The sequence below is a fragment of the Ochotona curzoniae genome, unplaced genomic scaffold (assembly GCF_017591425.1).
Source record: "Ochotona curzoniae isolate NIBS_2020 unplaced genomic scaffold, NIBS_Ocur_1.0 contig_3520, whole genome shotgun sequence".
In the NCBI taxonomy this organism is placed as follows: domain Eukaryota; kingdom Metazoa; phylum Chordata; class Mammalia; order Lagomorpha; family Ochotonidae; genus Ochotona; species Ochotona curzoniae.
In genome coordinates this window covers 8787618-8808483 of record NW_024465894.1, presented here as the reverse complement: position 1 = coordinate 8808483, position 20866 = coordinate 8787618, and the positions used below count along the sequence as shown (strand labels likewise).

Below are 20866 nucleotides of genomic sequence, written 5' to 3'. Positions count from 1 at the left end.
CTCAAACACCTGTATGTCCATACACACTCATGAAGGTACTTCAAAATGTTAACAGAAAATGGGGTTAAAAATAAGCTTATTTTGGTACAAAAAAATTCTCGAGATCTGGATATACTCAGTGTTTTCATAATACACATTCTCATGAACCTTCTGAAGAGCTGTTCACACACACATATAAAATTGCATCACATGTCAGGAGGATTCTTCAAAAACGGTATGGAGAAAATTTGCTATCCACACAAATGAAACAAGAAAGACCCAATAAATACTACTGCTAAGAAATGATTGAGAGATGGAGCAACAGAAAGACACCCCACCAACATTAATCACAATAGTTGGCGCCTGAGTTTCAGTTAATGCAAACAAATGCAAAAAAAATCAGAACACCAACCAAAACACTTTTTTCCCTATGGAAAAACACAACTTACTAGAAAGGTTATTTTTCAGAAATGGAAAGAACTGAAGATCACATATGCGGAAGGAACTGTGGGTGCCAGGCCGCCGTTCGACAACAGAATTGTCTAAGACTTCTAGGGCCCCACTATGCATCACTTGATGTGGGATTTGAGAAAAAGGTCTTAGAACAGGCTCACTATATCCTTATAGACATCACGTTCTAGAACTCTCTGGTGGAGAGTTGTATATATTTCAGCAGTATTCCAATTATGGCTCATGGGCCCCTCAGGGTCTTTGAGAACCATTCAGTAATTTTGTAACACATGAAAACTGTTAATCATAATTCAGTTCTTTCTGTCATATCCCACCAAATCGGTATGATATCACCTAATATCAATCCAGTGAAATAGAATGACATAACATACAGACAAGTTTTACCTAGGACCTGCTGGTAAAGGAGTTGATAATGACCTTAAGATTAGTTTTACTAACACAAGCTCCCACTCACGCAGTAGTATAAATACTAACGGGTTTTCCTTCATGATACATCACATAAATTTTTTCTCTTTCCTGAATAAAATTTCCAACCTTTTCCTTGTTCTTTAGAAATGCCAGAAGCCACCTCAGCCGATTTATGCATGCCCCAGATTATAATTCTATTCCTGGTTTATTCCCAAATATTCCTTTGTTGGAGATTCCTCTCTAGATTGTCGCTTGAAATTGTTAAAGTTCAGGTGACATTACAGTAAAACTAAAACTGCTTGCTTTTCCTACCGTGTTGAGAATTACAGGAAGAGCAAAAGCAATGGTAAGTGACACTGCTGTGGATCATGCCTAGTAGGATTCAAAGTGTAGTACCCAAAGGCACTTGGCATTCTAAATCACCACACACTCAAAATGGAAGACAATATTGCCAGTTGCATCTAAGAGGGTCCTTGACAAAACAGTCAAATGTGATAATATTAAATATCAACCCTGAGCAAATATCTTTTTAATATTCACAAGCTATAAAGGACAACATGCTTAAATCAAATCTCCTGCTTACTGATGTACCATGGCCTCCAAAAGAACATCATTTCTGTGGCTGCTTGAGTTGCATGCTAAAGTAGCCACAATATCCAGTGGGCATTATTTTGTTTTTCTTGAATGAATGAAAAATTGTGGTCTTTTACATGCGCATGTTAAGCAAACATTTTCTCTAGAGGGGTAGAAGTCAATCTATTATTTTAAACAGAACTGACAGCATTTGTCAAAGACAATATTGAGCTTTCCAATGAAACTTCGAATCTGGGAATCTGTATCTGTCACCATGAACTTGAATGGTCCCCAACATTTAAAGCAGTTTCTGATGAGATTGGAAATGATAGTTGCGAATGTGATACTCAGAAACTATGTGACGAAAACAAGAAGATCAACACTTGAAATGTTTTATAACGCAGTGAGCATCTCTCCAATAGCCAACATACAATGTCATAAAATCATGCAAAGATAAAGGATTCTGTGACAGTTTATGATTGACACACTTTCACGAAACAGAGTATGAAAGTATGCTGATACAATTTCCTCCAACTACACTTTACAGAAACTTCCACTTTGAATTTTGGTGTAATTTCAAGGGAGAGTGCTCACGATGATCTTAAATGCCTAGTACAATACTATTTCTTTTCCTCAATTATTTATCTGTCTGGGGCTGAATTTTCTTCTAACTCCACCAGAAGAGAATAAAATCAGAAATGGATATGAGAATTAAATTATCTTTTATTGAGCTGCACACTAAAAAGATTTAAAATAGGAAAGATTTTCTCTTCGTGTTATTGTTACAGAAAATGGGGATATTTTATTTATATTAGTATTTTGTGCGATTGATCCTATTTTATGTTAAAATCCTTAAAAAGTTAGCTTGAATGTTGAATACAGTAAGCACTGAGTCCACAAAACTCACTTGCAAAGGTTTGGGGGACTGTCACTGGGTTTTAAGAGTAGAAAGGTATCTGGATATCAAAGACTGGGAACCTGTGACTTAATCACCCATTTCCAAAAAGTACCAGAATCACCATTACTCAGATTTCCTTGTTGTTGGTGTTTCCTTGACATTTTGGTGTTTCAGACTGGATAATTACCTTTTCACAGGGGCTGCCTGTGTGCTCTGGGTGCCTGTCTCATCAACATCATCCTCCACAACTTACAAAGTAGACAGAAACCAGCATTACCAGCCCCCAACCCTGCAGTATTTCAAGATCTTGCCAGAGTTCACCGGGGGGATCAAACAACCTTGGTGGAGAACCACTGTGGTAAAAGGAATGGGAAAAAAATGTAAAAGACCCATTCATTCCAAAAGTTAAACATTAACCACACAAAAATTCACAGAGATATTCTTACTGGGAAACTGCTACAAATCAAAGGGGTGAAATAGCAACAATAAACATGGCAGTGCACCATTTCAGTGACTGTGGCTGAACAGACAGGGATGTGCAACAGTGTTAATGGAGTCATCAAACAGAGAAACAACTTTGCACATAAGTTTTCAAGATTCACAAGTGCTTTTGAGGTGTAGGGGTCAAAAGAATGTAAGTGCTGAAATTAATATTAAGTTTCAATTTTGGCTCTGAACCTTACTAGCTATGTGACCTTCTTTAATTTACTTAAATGATAGCATTTATGAAAAGCTAAAGTTAATAATGTCTCCATCGATGATTATTCTGAGAACTGTATTAGATAATAATGTAGGTGAGTTTCTAGTAAAAAGCAGTTGTAGTGTGTTTCACTCACCTCCTCTGTCCCCTGAGATTCTCGTAAAGTGACAATGAATGACAAAAAACATGAAAAACACACACACACACACACACAAGGAAAAGGAGAGCAAGACAGGGCTCTCTGGCAGATTAGTGGCTACAACCAAACTGCCAGAGGAGAGGTACTTGTGGGACAAGATACAGAAGCCGACGTTGGGGCCGACGTTGGCCTAACCATTAAAGGTCTGCATCTTCCAGCAGTGCACTTTGGTTTGGGACTCGGATCTCCCCATTCTGGCCATCTGCTAATGCAGATCCTGGGAGGCTACTGGTGATGGCTCAACAAATTGAGTCCCTGTCACCTAAGGGGAAGATACAGATTGAGATCCTGGCTCCCAGTTCCAAACTTAGCTGATGCCCAAGTGAGAATCTGTGAATTGAAGTACCAGAGGGAAGCTTTTTCTCTGTGCTCCTTTTGTTTGTCCCTCTCCCTTTCTGTCTCAAAGGCAGGTCAGATTTACAAACAGAGGAGGGACACAAAAATTTTCCATCTGCTGGAAAATCCACAGCACTTGCAGTCAACTTTTCAACATTTTGTTTTAAATAGCAACTACTACTGTGTTTGATCACAGCTTCTATTGTGTAGCATTGTGGTGTCACTATGGCTGTGATAATGGGAAAATCCCATATTATAAACTAGAAAAGAGGAACTGATAGCCTCCAAACACAAAGAAAAGATAAAGAAATGAAAAGACTGTTTAGCATTATGGTTGGTTCAAGCTATGTGTATGTGTTGGAAAGTTGCATTATATTCCATAAAATGTTAGCCTAAGCTTAAAAAAAAAGAGTTGTCCCATCCTGCAAATACTTAGTAATAGGTCTCACTGGTCAGGTGGGAAAATGGTCCCACCATGGATGAGAACAGTCAACTCAAATGTGGAAGGAAGATGGTCCAAAATTTCCTGTACACCAAGATAATGTCTGTCATGAAAAGCTGAAGAAACAATGGCTTCTCCAAAAAAAAAAAAAAAAGCCATGAATGCTATGAGAAAACAATTCAGATAACAGTAATGGCTCTTAAAAGGAAAAATTACAATCATTGAAGCTGCAAACAAATGCAATATAAAACTTGATATTTTCTAGAAAATTACTCTCTTCCTCCCTTCTCTCCCAAATAAAACAGTACTTAACAGTGAAACTGAAATGACAAAGCGCTGAGGAAAATGTGCAAATAGCTTAATAAAGATATTGCCTTAACAGAATAATCATCTGATGATGAATTAAATTTTAAGAAACACAACTATAAGAGACAGGAAGAGTGACCAGATGTAGCAGAGAGTATTGGTTAAGAGACACAGACCGTGTAGCTAGACCGTTACGCTCATGTGCACATCAACCCCTTATTGCTTAACCTTTTAGGTCTTTAGATTCCCCCGCTGTACAACAGTGAGAGTATTAGTTCATATGTCAAAGAGTGCTAAAGAGAAATATCTCAGTTAATCTATGTAAAGGACTTAAAATAGTGCCTGGCACATACGAAGCTTCAAGTTAATTATATAGTACTATAATTAAAATAGTATACCATGTGTTTCTGACGTGACCTGCTTTTATAGATTTATAAAATTAGCCATTGTGTATTTATTTACCTGAAAACAGAGATGTAACAACAGGGATAAAGGAAGGGAGCTATTGGATGGTTTAGACAGCCAAATTCCCATCTATCATGGCAGGAAGCAAATAGATAATGCCTGCAATCAATAACTTTAAAATAGCACAATGTGTACTGACATTGCCAATTCCCAGAAGAAACGGTAAAGAATTAAAATGCGGGCTGCCTCTGGGGCAGAGGACTAGGGGGTTGTAAACAACAGGGTAGGGAATGGCTTGATTATTTGATTTTCCAACTATGTGCATTTGTTACTCTAAGATTTTTCATTCTTTAAAGAATGAAAAAGGTTGACGTATATGAATTGGCTGTCAGTGCTGGCATATAAGAGTCGGCATTCAATACATTGTAGTTGCATTTTACTCATTTCAGTAATTCCACTCCCGGGGATTTTTCCTATTTACAGACACAATGCCAAAAGAACAACAGGAATAAATATGTTACTGCTGGGTTATTTATAATAACAAATAACTGGAAATGACCCAAATTGTCAACCATATGGGAATGGTTAAGAAGTACACAGAAACCCAATGGGATGTTATGAAGCAAGAGCATGAATGTGTTGTTTTCAGTGCTTACAGATTGGTGAAAAAGCAGCCACTCACATACATGTGATGTGTCCAGAGTGGGAAATATACATCTAAGAAGATGGGATGTTGGAAAAGAAAAGGTGATTTGTCTATCTATATTTCACATAACTGCTTTTGGCTGAAGGTCACTGAGCATGGAGTTTCTTCCAAACTGAAAAGCTACGGCACAACTCTTTTTACGTAATAGTTCACATCACCATTCGGGGGGTGCACACTCACAGTCCACATTATCAACAATAGTGGTGGCAACTCTTTCATAGATTCCACGCTGGTTCTACACACAGGCGAGCTTAAGTCATGCCACCTGCAAGTTGCCCCAAGCCCTGCCTCAGCCTCTAGCACAAAACATCTTACAGTCCATTTCTCAGCAAAAACATCGATGAAAGATATGTGACAACAGTGAACAAATGGACAACACAGCGAGCATATGCTCTATGAAGCCTGCAGCTCCTGTAATAGGAGCCAAACAAGCCATGTTCTCTGGATGTCAGTCTCATCTTTTGAAGACCTGGGGCCAGTTTTTTTATATTTCAGTGTAAGAGTATGAGTGTTAAATGAAACGATGCCTGGTAAGTCACCAGTCACAGGTTCCAATATGGAGTAGAAACTCAACAAAGCCCTTCTGGATTTTTAAAACATGGGTTTCCAGGTGGCAGGCAGTTGGCCAATCAGGTTAAGATGCTGGTTAAGGCACCTGTGTCTCACATCAGGGTGCCTGGCTCTGGATCAAGACTCCAGCTTCCCTCTCATGTGCACCTTCGGAGGAAAGCAATTATGCCTCAAGATGTTGAATTCCTGCTACGAGAGAGCAGGATTCAGTTCTGAGTTCTCAGCTTCTACTGGAGCCATTCTTGCCCACTTTGGGCATTTGGAGGTATTCCTCGATGGTTAGGAGCTGCCTGTTTGTCTCACTGTCTCTCAAAGAGAACTTCAAAAACTACCAACCACAGACTGTAGAGCTCTAGCCACAGGGTTCCCAATTCAGGTGACGGGGCTTGGGGTGGAAAGACACTGAGCATTTGTATGGCTAATTAATGCCCAGATAAGAGTGATCACGGTGCCAAGCCTTGAGAACAGCTATCTTAGAAGCATAAAACTCTTCCAAATTCTGGAAAAAGCTGAAACTTTGGAGAAGGAAAAAGAAGATGAGAAAAATTTGAGGGGAGAATTTGTCCTTTTGAATCATGGTGCCTACCAGGAAGGACTTTGTTGGGATGTCCACACCAACCCCACCTCCTTCCTAAGCTACCTTCCGACTGCCAGGCTTGTCTGGTCAATGTCATGAGCTGAACAGTGACGACTCTCCACCATGTGCTCGAAGCCTACATGCGGCGGATCTAGAGGCCACCTTTTTAGGTTCCAAGAAATTATGCATTCATTATGGAGGAAATTAACACCTCAAAGCAAACTATAATTAGGAATTCTTCAATTCAGTTTATGCTTTTTCAATTAGGTACTCTATAATTTTAATCATGGGAGCATTAACATGTTTCTGTAATTTATATACCTGTGGTATAATTAAGTCTGGGAAACACATTACTCAAAACCTGAATGAAAGTGATTGTTTCCCTTCACAGTTGCAGGATTACAGGTCTCTGATGGGAGGAGATGGTGCCAGCTCTGCAAGAGTTGCAGAGGCCAATCACAGAATTCCTGGATCTGGAAGCAGGAAGAATGCTCGAGACCCCATGAGGCCTGTGCACATCTGGCCCATGTGTATACATCTGCCTCCTGATAATTCAGCTCCCGGTGTGAGTCTCAAAACATTCCCGCCAGTGGAGATGGCTTTGGACAACTATTCTTGGAAACTAATTTCAATTAAACAGGAACAGGATGTCCTGGCAGGGGAGACGTTATCTGAGAGCTGTGGGAAGCAGAAGGTTTTGAATTGAAGAAATTGAACAATAGGTTGAAACTTAGCCTGGATTGAGACCAACCCCCTGCCTCCTTTTTTAAAAGCATTGATTCTTCTTCCCATTTTCTCCAATCCTGCTTTCTCTTAAAATTTCAGCTTTGCCTTTTAGCCACAAAGCAGGACCTGAATCTTGTGTGCAAGGTAGTTCTCTTGGGATTCTGAGCAGCTCTGCAAATTCAAGGAATTCACAGGCATACTGAAAGTTTTTGTGCTTATTCAGACTGAACCTCTGAACTTTCTGAAGGTTAAAAACCTTCATTTTCCCTTCTTCTTCTTGCTCTCTCCACAATAGCAAATTCAGATTTGCTGACTGCAATAAAAGGAAAAAGAACATAATCAAAACTGGCCCGGGGGGACAATGCATACAGATCCCATCCCAGCTGAGTGACGCACCCATATTGCTGCAGCATTTTGGCACTCAATATATTTTGTCTGATCTAAGAAAATATAGAACTTTTTATAGAGTGAAAGTTGGAAATGGATTTGTTTCTCCCAGGATGCATTAGCTTCCCATAAAAGAATACAGATTTGTTCAGATTCTGATGCTCAGCCTCACCACACATCCATCTTCTACCTAAGTCCCAACATCTGCATGGAAGAGATATATTCAGATATGCTATCAGCATGCAACAACACAACACGACTTATTTCAGACACCAGTCATTGTCATCACCAGAAGAAAACAGGGATGTGTTTTTAGACCGCACATGGACAGGAATAGAGAAATAAGCTGGCAGAGATTCTAACTGCAGTTCTTGTGAGCTAAAATTGGCTAGCTTCTCTCTGAAACACACACCAAAAGACACAGGAGTTCCAAAAGCTGTAAAAGCAACAGGGGCAGCTTCACAGGAAAATGAAAAGTGCCTGCTTACCTGGATCAAGAGCCAACAATGTCATCATAGAACAAACCACCTGCTTTCCAACGCAGGCCACCTACAGAATAAACCAGCAGCACTCAAGTGTGGTCCAAGACCAGCGGGACCAGTGTCACCTGTGAGTGTCTTCAAAATGGAGACTGTCAAGCCCCAGGACACAGTCCCTGGCGATGGGTATATACAAATAGTTTTCCACGTGATCTTTCCCAAATTTTGGTATTTTTAACTGATACATAGAAGCTGTATATATCTATGGGTACGATGCGATGATGTGTTAAGCGCATATAGTACATAATGTTCAAATCAGTGCTATCATATCCACCTCCTCAAGCCTTAATTACTTCTCTAAGGTAAAAAAAAAACCACTCAAAATCTTCTCTTGTAGATTAAAAGATATATATGCAGTTCATTATCATTATTTACAGTCATCTGATTATGCAACAGAACACCAAGGTTTCTTTTTTCCGAGTAGCAACAAATCAACCTTTTTCCCTTTCCCCGTTCTCCCATACTTTCTCCCTCCTTGTACCCAGCATTCTAACTTTATCTTCTTTGAGATGAACTCTTTAAGATTACACATATAAATGAGATTATGCACTATCTGTGCCTGGCTTATTTTATTTACCACAATGACCTCCAGTTCTATTCACTTTGTTATAAAAAAAAATAGGATTTCATCCTTTTACTGGCTGGATAGGATTCCACTGCGTATACATACTATGTTCATGTGTTGATATATATGCAGTTGTTTTTTATTTCCTTAATAAAAATAGTGCTACGACAAATACGCAACAAACCTCTATGTCTTCCAGATGAATCTGATGTCTACTAGAGTTTGAAAACCTGGGGATTAGCTACTTATCACTCATTTTCCACAGTAAGTAGAATGCAGTGGAATTATGGAGATCTAGTTCAGTCAACAATAGTCTGAACAGCAGGTTAGCATCAGCTCCCACTCTGCTTTTGGGATGTACTTTTTAAAATAAGAATTAATTTTGAATATCAGGGTTACAGAGAGAGGGAGAGATGGAAAAAGAGTTCCTCCATCTGCTAGTTTACTCGCCAGATGCCAGAGCTGGATCAGGCTAGAGTCAGGCTCAGGCACTTCATCTAGGTCTCCCATGGGGGTGGCAGGGGGCGGAATACTTAGCTCATCTTTGGTTGCCCTTCCCAGACCATTAGCGAAGAGCTGTTCTGGCAGGAGGTTAGCTGATGCTCAGACTGGCACCCATAGAAGTTCCTGAAACAGTAGGTTATGGCTTTACTTTGGGGTAGTTCCTCTTTGGGGAGCATGTCTTCTGTTGGGATTATCTTCTATATTATTACTCCCTGGCCTTTACCTCTGATACCAAATCTCTTTACCAGCTCACACAGGTGCTAGGTCAAAGCAGTTAAATGGATTTTGTCATGATGGAAATACAGTCCGATACAATAGTCACGAGGTTTGCACAGCTTTTGAACACTTGTAATGTGTGAAAATGCAGGTAATAAATTTTAATTCATTAATCAATTACAACAGCTACATATAGCTACTACAATTAGCTACAGTATTAGACAGTGTGACTCTGACATCTTGCTTCGAACCTTTCTTGTGGTACTTCCTGACCTGGCCTGAACACTTGCTTAAATGTTTATAATTTTTATAAGTTACTCCCTGAACATGTGCCTGGGTGGAAAAGCAGTAAACAGCAAGCCCTAAGGAGCTACATCTAGGCAAGAAAAGGATGGGATATATTGCAAGAGAAAATAATGCAAATTCTTTGCTCTTCTCTGGTGGAAATCCAGCATTTTCAGGATCACACCTCTCATTGTTGCTGAGAGAAGGCAACTCCCTGAGCAGCCACAAGCACTTGGAGCAAGCACTGTGCAGAATGCTCCCGGGATCAGAACAAAACTTCATGGATTCTAACTCAGCACAGATACATTCAGTAGCTCAGAAGCACATCAACAGATTGGTTGCAGGAATGCTGTGGATGGAAGCCTTATTGTGGAATGGAGCTTTGGGCTGTTGCAGACAGGGCGATGAGAGCCATTGGTTATCGGCTGTGTAAGACCTGAGGCAGAGCAGCAGTGCAAACCTCCACAGGCCCAAGACAATGTGGGAGGGGCAAGTCAGAACACAAAAACGTTGAAGTGAGAACCAGGGGAAGGTATCTTGCAGAGTCCATGGCTACATTTGTAAAGAGTTCCATCAGTTCCTCACTGTGGAAGGTTAGCATTGTAAGAACTACATTTACATATAGTCCTTGCATCCATAGTCTGACCTCTTGTTCCTTGGAACACCTGGCTCCAACGACCTTCACCTTGAAGCAACTACTGTTTGTCCAACATTACTGCCAGCCTGGCCGTAGCTAGAGCCTTACTGTGTCATCACACTATATTACTGTACTTCTCTTTAATGACATTATTTTTCAAATACCATTCTCTGTCCTTACAAACGTTTTCTTCTTTGTACTCTATATAAATATTTTAACAGTATCAATGTCACCTTGTCCTCATATCCCTGTTATCTGAGCATCAACTTTCACACTTTTTTTTCACCAAGTCTAGACCAGATGGTCCATTTTCAGGTAGTTTTGTTGACATTATCATTTTTCTTTGCCCTGAATCAACTTACACACATTTTTTCTATTATACTATCTGTCTGTCCTCTTGGAGAAAATTAAACTCTAAAACACAGACTTAACAAAAATCATTCCTTATTTGATTGTTCTTGTTTTAGGAGAAAAGTCAAAATCCAGATACATTGCCATGGTTCTTACTGGTACTTCCTCAGTGATTCTTCTCCATCTCCCACAGGGTTCTGTGACGCAGGTACACAGAGCTCAGTCCAGTTCATTTTTGCCAACCACACTCCTGCTAGATGACATCACACATCCTTTCCATATTTCAAGTCCACCTGGATGCTAACGATTCCCAAATCTGAAACCCCTGTTCAGATGCTTCTGCAGCGCTACAGACTCCAGTCATCAAAATAGTCCCTATGGTAGGAGGTGAGCATGGCAACCGCACTTTCCTTCCCCTCATGCCAGTCACAGTCCCTGTCTCCATCTCTCCAGATGGCAGACAGTCCAAAATAGAACGCTCTTGTTCTTCATGTTCTGTCGACTGCTCCATTTAAAATATTCTTCCCCAAACACCTGTTTTTTTTTTTTCAGACTTGAGCTTAAGTGAAATAATCCAGAATACCAACATCAGAACTCTTGGTAAACTAGCTTGTTCGTGGGATGCTGGAGAGGCTTACAAAAGGACCTGCAGTGCAGTGGAGTTCACTGAAGTGAATACAAACTCACATTAGCTAATCAGTTGTCATCTTTCTTCCCCTGGGTTTTCCTGAATGATTTTTTAAAGCAGCAAATATGCTAGCCAATTGAACAAGAAAAAGTAACAAAGAAAGCACATCTGGCAGGTGGTAAAGAACTGAGAACTCCAGTCTGTATTCAGACTGGAGATGTATGGACGTACGGATGTGAGTTTAGATCCTCTGTTTTTCCTCTCTTTACTCCCATTCTGGGATATTGCTGCGTGAAGGGCTTTCTGGGTGTGGGACTCCCCCAGAACTTTATAACAGTCTCCTTGGGGAAGGGCAGATGTTGTTCCTCTAAGCTGCTCTCATGGAGAAAGTGGAGAGCCATCCAACCAGGTTATTGAGCAGTGGCAATACTTATGTATACGCTGGTTGGTTCACAAGGATTGCTTCCATCATAACAGAAATCCCATTTTTCTTTTTGTCCTTTGTACATGCATAAGTAATGTCTACCTAGCTACCTTCATGAGTGATTTTTAAGAAGCTAAATTCTCCTGCGATACTTAAGGTGTGTGACTTGATACTACCTAGATTGGAAAATGATTAGTAGAACGGAACAATTAGCATGTCCACCTTCTTGCAAGGCTGTCCTTGTTTGCCTTTGTGCCAAGACTGACCCATGTTTTTATTTGCAGTACTGTGCCACACCACCAGACGGACTTTTGTTCCTTGGGTAGTTTCACTGGTAGTAGTCACTTATTCCTTTAATGAGTGAGGTACAATATTTTGAGTGTGGGGTAGTCCCCTGGAGCCAAGTTTTGCATCAGAATGCCTTATGGTTTTCTTATTTGGGTGGGTTGAAGTGCCAGCATGCTTTTAGAAATAGCTCCAAGGGTCATGACTTTACAGAACTTAAGCTTTTTGAAGGTTAAGGATGAGCATCTCATTTCTGTCCATGTGATTCACACACCAACGTAGAATGCAGAGGATGCTGCCTTTTCAGGCCCTCGCAAAAGCTTCCCAGAGATCTGGGGAACTAAATGAGGTTTAGAGAAAGCATGTCTCAATATAATTGCAGTTTCTCAACTCTCCCAGTGTAGACAGGAACTCACAACCTCCTTAGGCAGCCCCATGTTAATAAATCCACTAAATTTCTCATTTCTGCTTCCTAATTGGACACCATCATGTGCTGGTGTCTGAGAATCAGTCAGTAACGATTCCAATTTTGTTCACTGCAGCTCCACAGACCAGCCAAAACCCTTCTGTGATTGTTTCACACGCTCCCACTCGGGGCTTCGTAGTTATTAAAGGAATCCTTGAGGAAATTTGGCAATCATTTTCTCTTCTTCCCAATAAAGTTCCTTTTCTCTTTCAAAGTTGGCTGGATCTCCAACCTGCACGGTAGCTAATCACTGTGTCTTTCAGAATCTACACTCTTAAACAGCTGCACCTGTCAAATGCAAAAAAAGGATCTTGGATTCTCATCAGGGGATGGAAGGAACTTGCAAGTACCTTGAGAATCATTTTCCATGCTATGCTCTTTAGTGTTCAGCACGTCACACACCTGATCCTACAAACTGCAGCTGTCATCTCTCCTCTATGATGCCTCAAGTCATCCAAGGCAGGGCACCAGTCCTAACGGATGCCAAGGTGATCTCTCCTGGGTTTTCAGCATTCCCTGGACCATTACTTCTGTGCTCAGTTGATTCTGAACTCCTCAATTTTGTTCCCAGACTAACTCTATGACCACTTACCTCTCCCAGATGACTTTTCCCTTCCACTGTGCTCCTTGGCTCAGCATGGTACCCTGCTGTCAGTCTACTAGGCCTTCTGGGAGTCGTCTTGATTACATCTTTTCCTTCACACTGCCTGCTGCAGAGCGAAATCATCACAGAGCCATGCCCATTCTCCCTCTTCAAAGTTTTACTGTGTCACCTCAAGGACTCTAACCTGGCTCACCTACATTTCTCACCTGAACAGCTGCTCATGATCTCCCAAGGGTGTTTCTCTTAGGCCTTGCTTTGCTGTCCAGACATTCTAACCCCTGTCTGATTCTGCATTTCAAAAAGGTGTTCAGATCTGGGAACATGGTCTTAAGGTTGTGTTTTTGTTTTCAAGGATTTTTATCACCCCCAGAAATACCTGCCTGTCATTGTCCTGATATGTCAACTATTAGTCAGTGCTTCACTGATATATGCCGCATGATCTTACAGGAGACCCAGAAAACAGACATGGGCTTGTGCTAGGACTCAGATAATCATCCTGACATGCACAGAAAAGGCCTTGGAGTCACTGTGGCCTCCCTCAGCAGTTCAGCCGAGTCCAAGGAACACAACAAGTTATTACCAGTTGCCTTTCACCTACTTTATTGATCTCTGAAAACACTGTAGGGTGCGTCTATTCCTATTTGCCAACCAGAGTACTGAGCTTTAGAAAACATGGTTCAAGAACACAGGTCATTCTTCCCTTGTGCTATTTACCAAGTCCTCAATTGCCATGTGTGGTCCATGGCAACCCTAATAAGGAGCACAAATACAGCACATATTTAGTCTTCCATAAAGTTCTGTCCGATTCTGCTCTATTTTAGGATAGGTAGTAGTTGAAGGCAGGGTCTACAATGTGCACCTTTGCAGGGCTAGCACCTTTTTTCTGCCAAGTGAGTAAAACAGATTTGCTAAATGAACTCCTCAGGGACTAGAGGAACTAGTCACTTTTTATTTCCCTGGGCATGTGGTACGTGCCAGATAAGATCCCACAAACAGGAGATCAAGTAATGCCAAGCCTACAGCTTCGTGGCACTCATGGTCTAGTGAGGGCCACAGAGAAAACAAAGCCAAAGAGAACATACAAACATACAGTGTGATCTAAAGCCTAGGAGAGAGGAAGAAAGGAACATTACGCAATGTGGCAAGTGAAACCAGAAACAAGGAGAAGGCCAGTTGCTGACGGCACCTTGAATTTCATGCAAAGAATCCTGAGCTTCATGCTACACAGTAGTAACTCATTTGCTAATTTGAGTCTGGAAAGTTAACTGAATTCAATTTTGCTTCCCATGGGCTCCTCCAGCAGTTCGATGTAGGATGCATACAAGGAGGAGCGTCTTGGGGTCTTGCCTATACCAGCAAGGACACTTGTGAGGTCAGGAGGGTGGAGCTAGAGGATGCAGTTAGGAGGAAAGGAGCTTAGTCCATGGCTGATGCAGAAGTCAGACAGGCACACTTAATGACTGATTGAATGGGAAGGTAAGGAAACAAAACAAAGGGCAAGGCCATGGAAACTTGCTATGAACAGGAGGTCTGCCGCAGAATCTGGGGCTCTGCCCTGAGCTCCCTTTGGGGACTGCATTATGGGTGATTAATGCATGGCCAAGTTAGTTTCATACAAAGGTTACCACAGATACATCAGTATGACAGGTGGGGCGTGGGGGAAGAAGGCTTGGTGTGTTCGTGTTGGAGCTGAATATTAGATTCTAGTCACTATTTGATTGATCTTTTAAGCAATTCTGGGATTCTGTCGCTTAAAAACCAATAAATCTTTGAGGGCCTGGAGAAAGCAATGCAAAAGCAATAAATCTCCATTGTGGAGGATTAGAAAAATAGGCCAAGCTGCCGAGGTGGTTGGATAGTGGGATGAGGCTGGGGGAGCCACTTACCGCACTGCCCTGAACGCTCAGTTCCACCAGACACAGTCAGACCCAGGGACTTCAAAGGAACAGCAAGCAATAGAGTAGGAGCTGCTTTTCAGCTTGACTAGGACCCTGGCATTGCTAGCAGGAGGCAAAGCAACCTACCTGGGTGGGGTCTGATGGCTGTGCTCAGGTCTGTTTGCTCCATTTGGAGAGAGAATCGTAGGGACTTTAAAAGTGTGGGATCCCCAAGAAGCTGCCTTGTCCACCACCCACCCCACCTCTAGTTAGCAGAGATTCCCCTGAGCCTTTTGACCTTTCGACTTCATTCTCCTCCTCTGAAATTGAGACGTTATGTCCCAGCCAGCTGACTCACAGGCAAGAGAGGATCAGATGGTAGAGTAGGAATAAAGGAACTGCCAATGGTAAAATAGGACTCAGGGCATCCAATACAGCTTCTAAGCTCTTTGGGTGTTGGGGCACTGGTTGCCTAGGTTGTTTTCTCACTTGCTCCCACCTCCCCATTCTGCACAACTCCACAATGGTCCTCTGTCTTCAGGGGGAATCATCTCTGTGATCAGTCTCCTGTCCTCTCAATCAACATGGTTACTATTGCCAATGGCTTGTCTATTCCATTATCTGGTTTACTCACTTACTTGTGTCCCCCTCCTTCACCCCATTCACAAACACATTTACTGGATGGTAACTGTTGGGAGTGCTGGCATGCATTTATCTTGTTTCCTGCTACCTTCCCAATTGCGTGGCTTACTCCTTTGAACATAACAAATGCATAAAAATGTGTTTTGACCGACACACGTCAATTGTTTCTATTCAAGGTCAAAAAATGGCTAAGGTAACTCAAGTGCATTGAGATATTAGGACCATTTCTCTCATGGAAGTTGTCCTAAAAGTCTTGCATCATGACCTCGTCCCTCTTCTTGGCAAATGTCAAAGCGATTGTCTGAGCATAATTCCCAAAACTGGTAAACACCTACCCACAATGATCCAGACCCTTGGGAAGAAAAGCATCCAGACATTTCCAGACACCAGCCATAGCCCCTTTGAGCAGTGACATTTCTTTTAACTTTTTTTTGGATGGAAATGTCACCAAAATATATTACGCATACTATCTCACAGGGAAGTACATCGGTCTACAGAAATGAGTGTGGACTTGGGGTCAGCTGCACTATGTTTAAATTTTGAATGTAGCATGCGTTTGCTTCAAGACCTGGTTAAATCCACTCAGCTTCTGTTCATCTCAATGCCCATATCTGAAAAACACAGACTATTATCAGAATACTGTGAAGACAGTGATGCTGTCAGGCATGTTGCAAATGCTTGCTCACTAACTAGAAATATGCTCGCTCTGTTAAGTTGAAGACTGTGGTAGACTAGGACCAAGTCATGAACAACTACAAATACCTTGGGTTCTGAATCCCTGCATGTTTTATGTAGAGTTGCCCTACCCCTCTGCTCCTTGCAAATGCGATTTCTCAACTGGGGTTCTTCCAACCCTTTCCCACTCGTCAGATTTACTGTAGTCCTAGGATGCATGAGCTTGCTACACAGATGTGTAAGCCAAAGTATGTAAACTCCAAGGGAAGGTATGAAGAGACTCTCTGGAAACCTGGGAAGTTTCCCCATGAATTTAACACTTGGTTTCTCAGATGACTCCTCTTTCTTGGAGCAAAAGATATTTAGCCCTGGGTCCTTCTACATTTTTGTTCAGCCTCTGTCAAACAGTTACTGTTATTGCATCACACATAGAAAAAAACTGAAGCTCAGAATAGAGAGATAGAGCATCCTGTCCAAGGCCACACAGCAAGAAGAATTCAGGTTCACTGCTATCAAATACACATTGTGCCCACGGTGCTCCCACACACTCAGAACCTGTAGCGAACTGGATTAAACCGCAAGCCCTTGGAAGCAATACAGCAGGAAGCCAGCTGATTCAGTACCTTTTCTGGTAGTTTCCTAGGCTTGCATGATTTGAACATGAACTTAGGGCCAGATTTGGACTGTGCTCTGAGTCAGCTGTGCAATCTTAGGTAAGTTTATCTCCTTCTTTATGACAATCCTTTGTGATCTGGGAAGAATTTGAATATTTTTCAGTGACTAATACTGTTGATTGAAAAAAGACAGAAAGAAACATAAAAGGAAAAGAGAAACTGGTGATGAGGATGGAATTGAAGATTTGACAACTAGAAGACCTGAGTTCAAACCTATAGTGCCTACCTACCCTGGGGCATTGTCGGATCTCAGTTTCTTCATCCGAAAATGTGAATTATATCTCACACACATTGAGAAGATCAAATATTACATCAGAGCAAATGGAAGAAAAGTAGAGGATAAATAATATGACTTAAGAACCATCAAGTGTTTTCATTCAATCTACACAGGATAGACCAGAACAGCCAACACGTAAACTATGACAAAAATCAACAGCTAGGTGTTACACAAATAATATTGACACCTATTGCAGGACCTGAAGATTCAACTGATGCAGTGGGGGGCATTTTTATAGTCTAGAATATATAAAAGTGGGCAGGTATGTGGCTGATGCTATTTGCTTTACTGCCTCCAGTTTCTAGGAAGAGCTGGAAGCTAGAAAATGGAGTTTTGATCAACTCAAAACCCACTGTCGTCTGGGCTGCTGTCCAAACCTTTTGTAACCCAAAAAATGATGGTGGATGCAACTCTCCAGAGACTCCCCTCTATCCTTCAGTCCTGCCTGACACCTCAAACATTATCCCTGTTGTCATTCCATCACATCTTTCCTAAGCTTCATGTTAAAGTGGACTTAACCAGGAGTCAGCATTGAGGCACCATGGTTAAGCTGCTGGCTACAACACTGGTATAGCACATCAGAGTGCTGGTTCAAGTCCCAGCTGTTCCACTTCTGATCCAGTTCCCTGCTAATATGCCAGGAGAGCAATACAAGATGACTCAAGTACATTGGTCCTTACCATTTATATGGGAGGCCTGCATAGAGTTCCCGGAGTCTGGCTTTGGCCTGGTGTAGCCCTGGCCATTGGAGCCATTTGCGAAGTGAACCAGCAGCTAGATCTCTGTCTCTCTGCCCCTTTCTTTCTGTTACTGTGCCTTTCCTATAAATAAAACAAGTCTTTAAATAAACTAAGGCAAAGTTAACCAATTGTACTTGCTGCTATTCTTGCTGTTTGTATCTTCCATGATATCCTTGTGTTGGGCATTCTGGAAACTTGATGAATCCTTAAAATGTTGTTTATTTGAAAGGGAGAGAGACAAAGATTTTCCAGTCATTGGTTCATTTCCTAAATGCCTTCAACAGCTGAACCTGGATTAAGCTGAATTAATAATCCCAGAGCATAATCTGGTTCTCCCGCATGGCCGTCATGGACCCAAATACTCAAGTCATGATGTGCTGCCTTCTGGGTACCACGACTATAAAACCAGAACATCTGGGACTCAAACCCAGGCAGTCTGCTACAGGATGAAGGTGAACCAGTGTGGCAAGTGTCTGCCCTTAAGTAAAGTCTTCTACACTGTTTAAGATACAGCTCAGCATCACTACCTCTGGGAATGCTTTCCTTTGAGCTCTCACAGGGATCTGGCCATCCCTAACAGGATGTACTCAGTACACCATACATCCTCAACTAGATTCCTATCTCCTCAATTAGAGTTAAAATTTTCTGGAGCATTAATGGTAAGTCCACTGCCATAACTTAATGATACAAACAGGGCCTGAGACCTGAGCAAGAGCTTAATAAAAATGTGTGTCCCATGAGACCCACGTGAGAGACCGGCACTGAGTTCCAGGCTCCTGGCTCTAACCTGGCTCCTGCCGTGTGGGGACCAAGTCATGCAGTAGATCAGAGATAGCTCTTTGTATCCCTGTCTCTTGTTGGGCTGAACAAAACAGAACCAATTAGAAAGTTGATCCATCCACTACTGCTTCATTTCAAGGGGTTTCAGCCATGTTCCCCAGAGTCTGAGAAAAACAACAATCAACAGTGCCACCCTTGATGGTCTAAGCATAGCTTATTTCAGAAAGAAGTCCAGTCTTCTGAAACCCAAGAACCTGGCCAGCTTAGCCACCACACTGTCCCAGCCACCTGAGCCTCATCACACTCCTGAACTCCAGGAAGTTCTTGCTAAAATTCTCAGGGAAACCTTGGTGGCAAGTGCCCCTGTGGAACCTTAACACTCTGTGACCTTAAATAAAACCATTCCCAGATTTCCTCTCATCTTTAACCTCCAAGTGAACTGCTTTGTAAGTCTTCAAGTCCACCTTATCTGTCTGCCTGCAGAAGTCAGTAAGCTGATCTTCCCAGGAGGCCATACATCTAGATCTCCTGTTACGATAACTATCAAAACCATCTTCCAGAAAGTTCTCCCCCAGACTATCTCAGATCCCTCTGAACATGCCATGGTGCAGTGATAGAATTGTGGTTCAGAAGGCCCCTCCCTTCTTTCTAGGAAGACTTGGTCTTAATCATCCTTGCTCAAAGGTACCTCTAGTCACCCGGTTCAACCAGGAGAAAAAATGGTACAGAGAAGCAAAACTGAAAACTCCAAACAGAGAACCCATATCACCTGACAGGGGCTCCCCGGGACTGGGCGGGCTTCAGCATCACCGTAATGGTCGTGTCTGTTTCATTCAGTGGTGTATCAGTGTCGTACTCGGGCATCGATGGAGCTGGAGCAGAAGACAGAGAGTGAAGGTGAGTTCAGGGCCAAAGCTCTCCTCCTTGACACTATCCTGAAACACTCAGGAAAGCAGGACGGGGGTGGATGTGTACCAGACAGTCTGGCTTCCAATCTGCCCTGGATTGCTTGTAGGTGCAATCCCAGTCCTGCAAGGTGTGCCAGTGGCACAGTAACTTCAAAATATCCACACCATACAGATCCATGCACAAAATACAGAACTTACTAACGGTGTGATGACACAGCCAACCTTGGCAGAGACAATGAAAGTGCAAATCCAAGTCATGGTGAATCAGGTCCCCTTACCTTACATTTTTGTTTCATGAAGCCCCTCCCCGCTAATACCCTGCTGACAGGAGAGCAACTAAATCTAATCCTTTGAAAAGGTAATTTAGTTATTTGTATTAAGGGGTATTAAAACCCACATCCCTTTTAATTCAGCTTTTCAATTTCTGAATTTAATCCTAAAGTTATAATCCAAGCTAACAGATTAAACTTTATTCTGTAACCTATTTATTGAAGCATTATTTTATAAAAACACAGAAGTACCAAATACATCCAACCGCAGGGGAATACTTAATTAAATTACGTCCATCCACTTGACAGAACATTATAATGAAAGCAATGTAACCTTGTGGGAAATGCTTATGGGATAAGGATAAGTGGGAACATTAAGCCACAAAACACACCATGGTGTTTGTGAAACCACATACACAATAGGTATGCTTCCAGACTATAATAGCAGGGATGCAATCAAAGTTGCAAAAGGATTCAGAGACAGTTCTGTTTTTGATGTTCTCCAGTGGTGTCTACTTGTCTGTCAGTAATGGCATTTGCAATCTGCAATAGTCATTGATTCACTGATTCAATAGGCACATGAGAACCTGTGATGTTTTCCTACTGGCAATACGATTATTCCTGAAAATACAGTTTTAAACCAATCTGTGGGCAAACAATGATACTTCAAACATTCATGGAAAGTAGAATTAAAAGTGTGAATTTATCCTGCTGCAAAAATTTTTTGAGATCCATGCATAATTTTCTCCACAAATACATTTTCCACTTATTTTGGGAAAAAAAAAACCTGCACCAAGTGTATTAAAGATTTGCACTGAAATAATACTATCTATCATG

At 41.7% G+C, this 20866-nt stretch overlaps 1 protein-coding gene across 3 annotated transcripts in view; it reads right to left on the bottom strand.

Annotated features, from left to right (window-relative positions):
* Window positions 1-20866, bottom strand: part of PTPRT (protein tyrosine phosphatase receptor type T) — a 918862-nt gene that overhangs the window by 209096 nt on the left and 688900 nt on the right. For all 3 annotated transcript variants that reach the window (XM_040981459.1, XM_040981457.1, XM_040981458.1), the window contains exon 11: window positions 19622-19724. In XM_040981459.1, the coding sequence (XP_040837393.1) occupies window positions 19622-19724 (103 nt within the window). The remainder of the gene's footprint in view (window positions 1-19621; window positions 19725-20866) is intronic.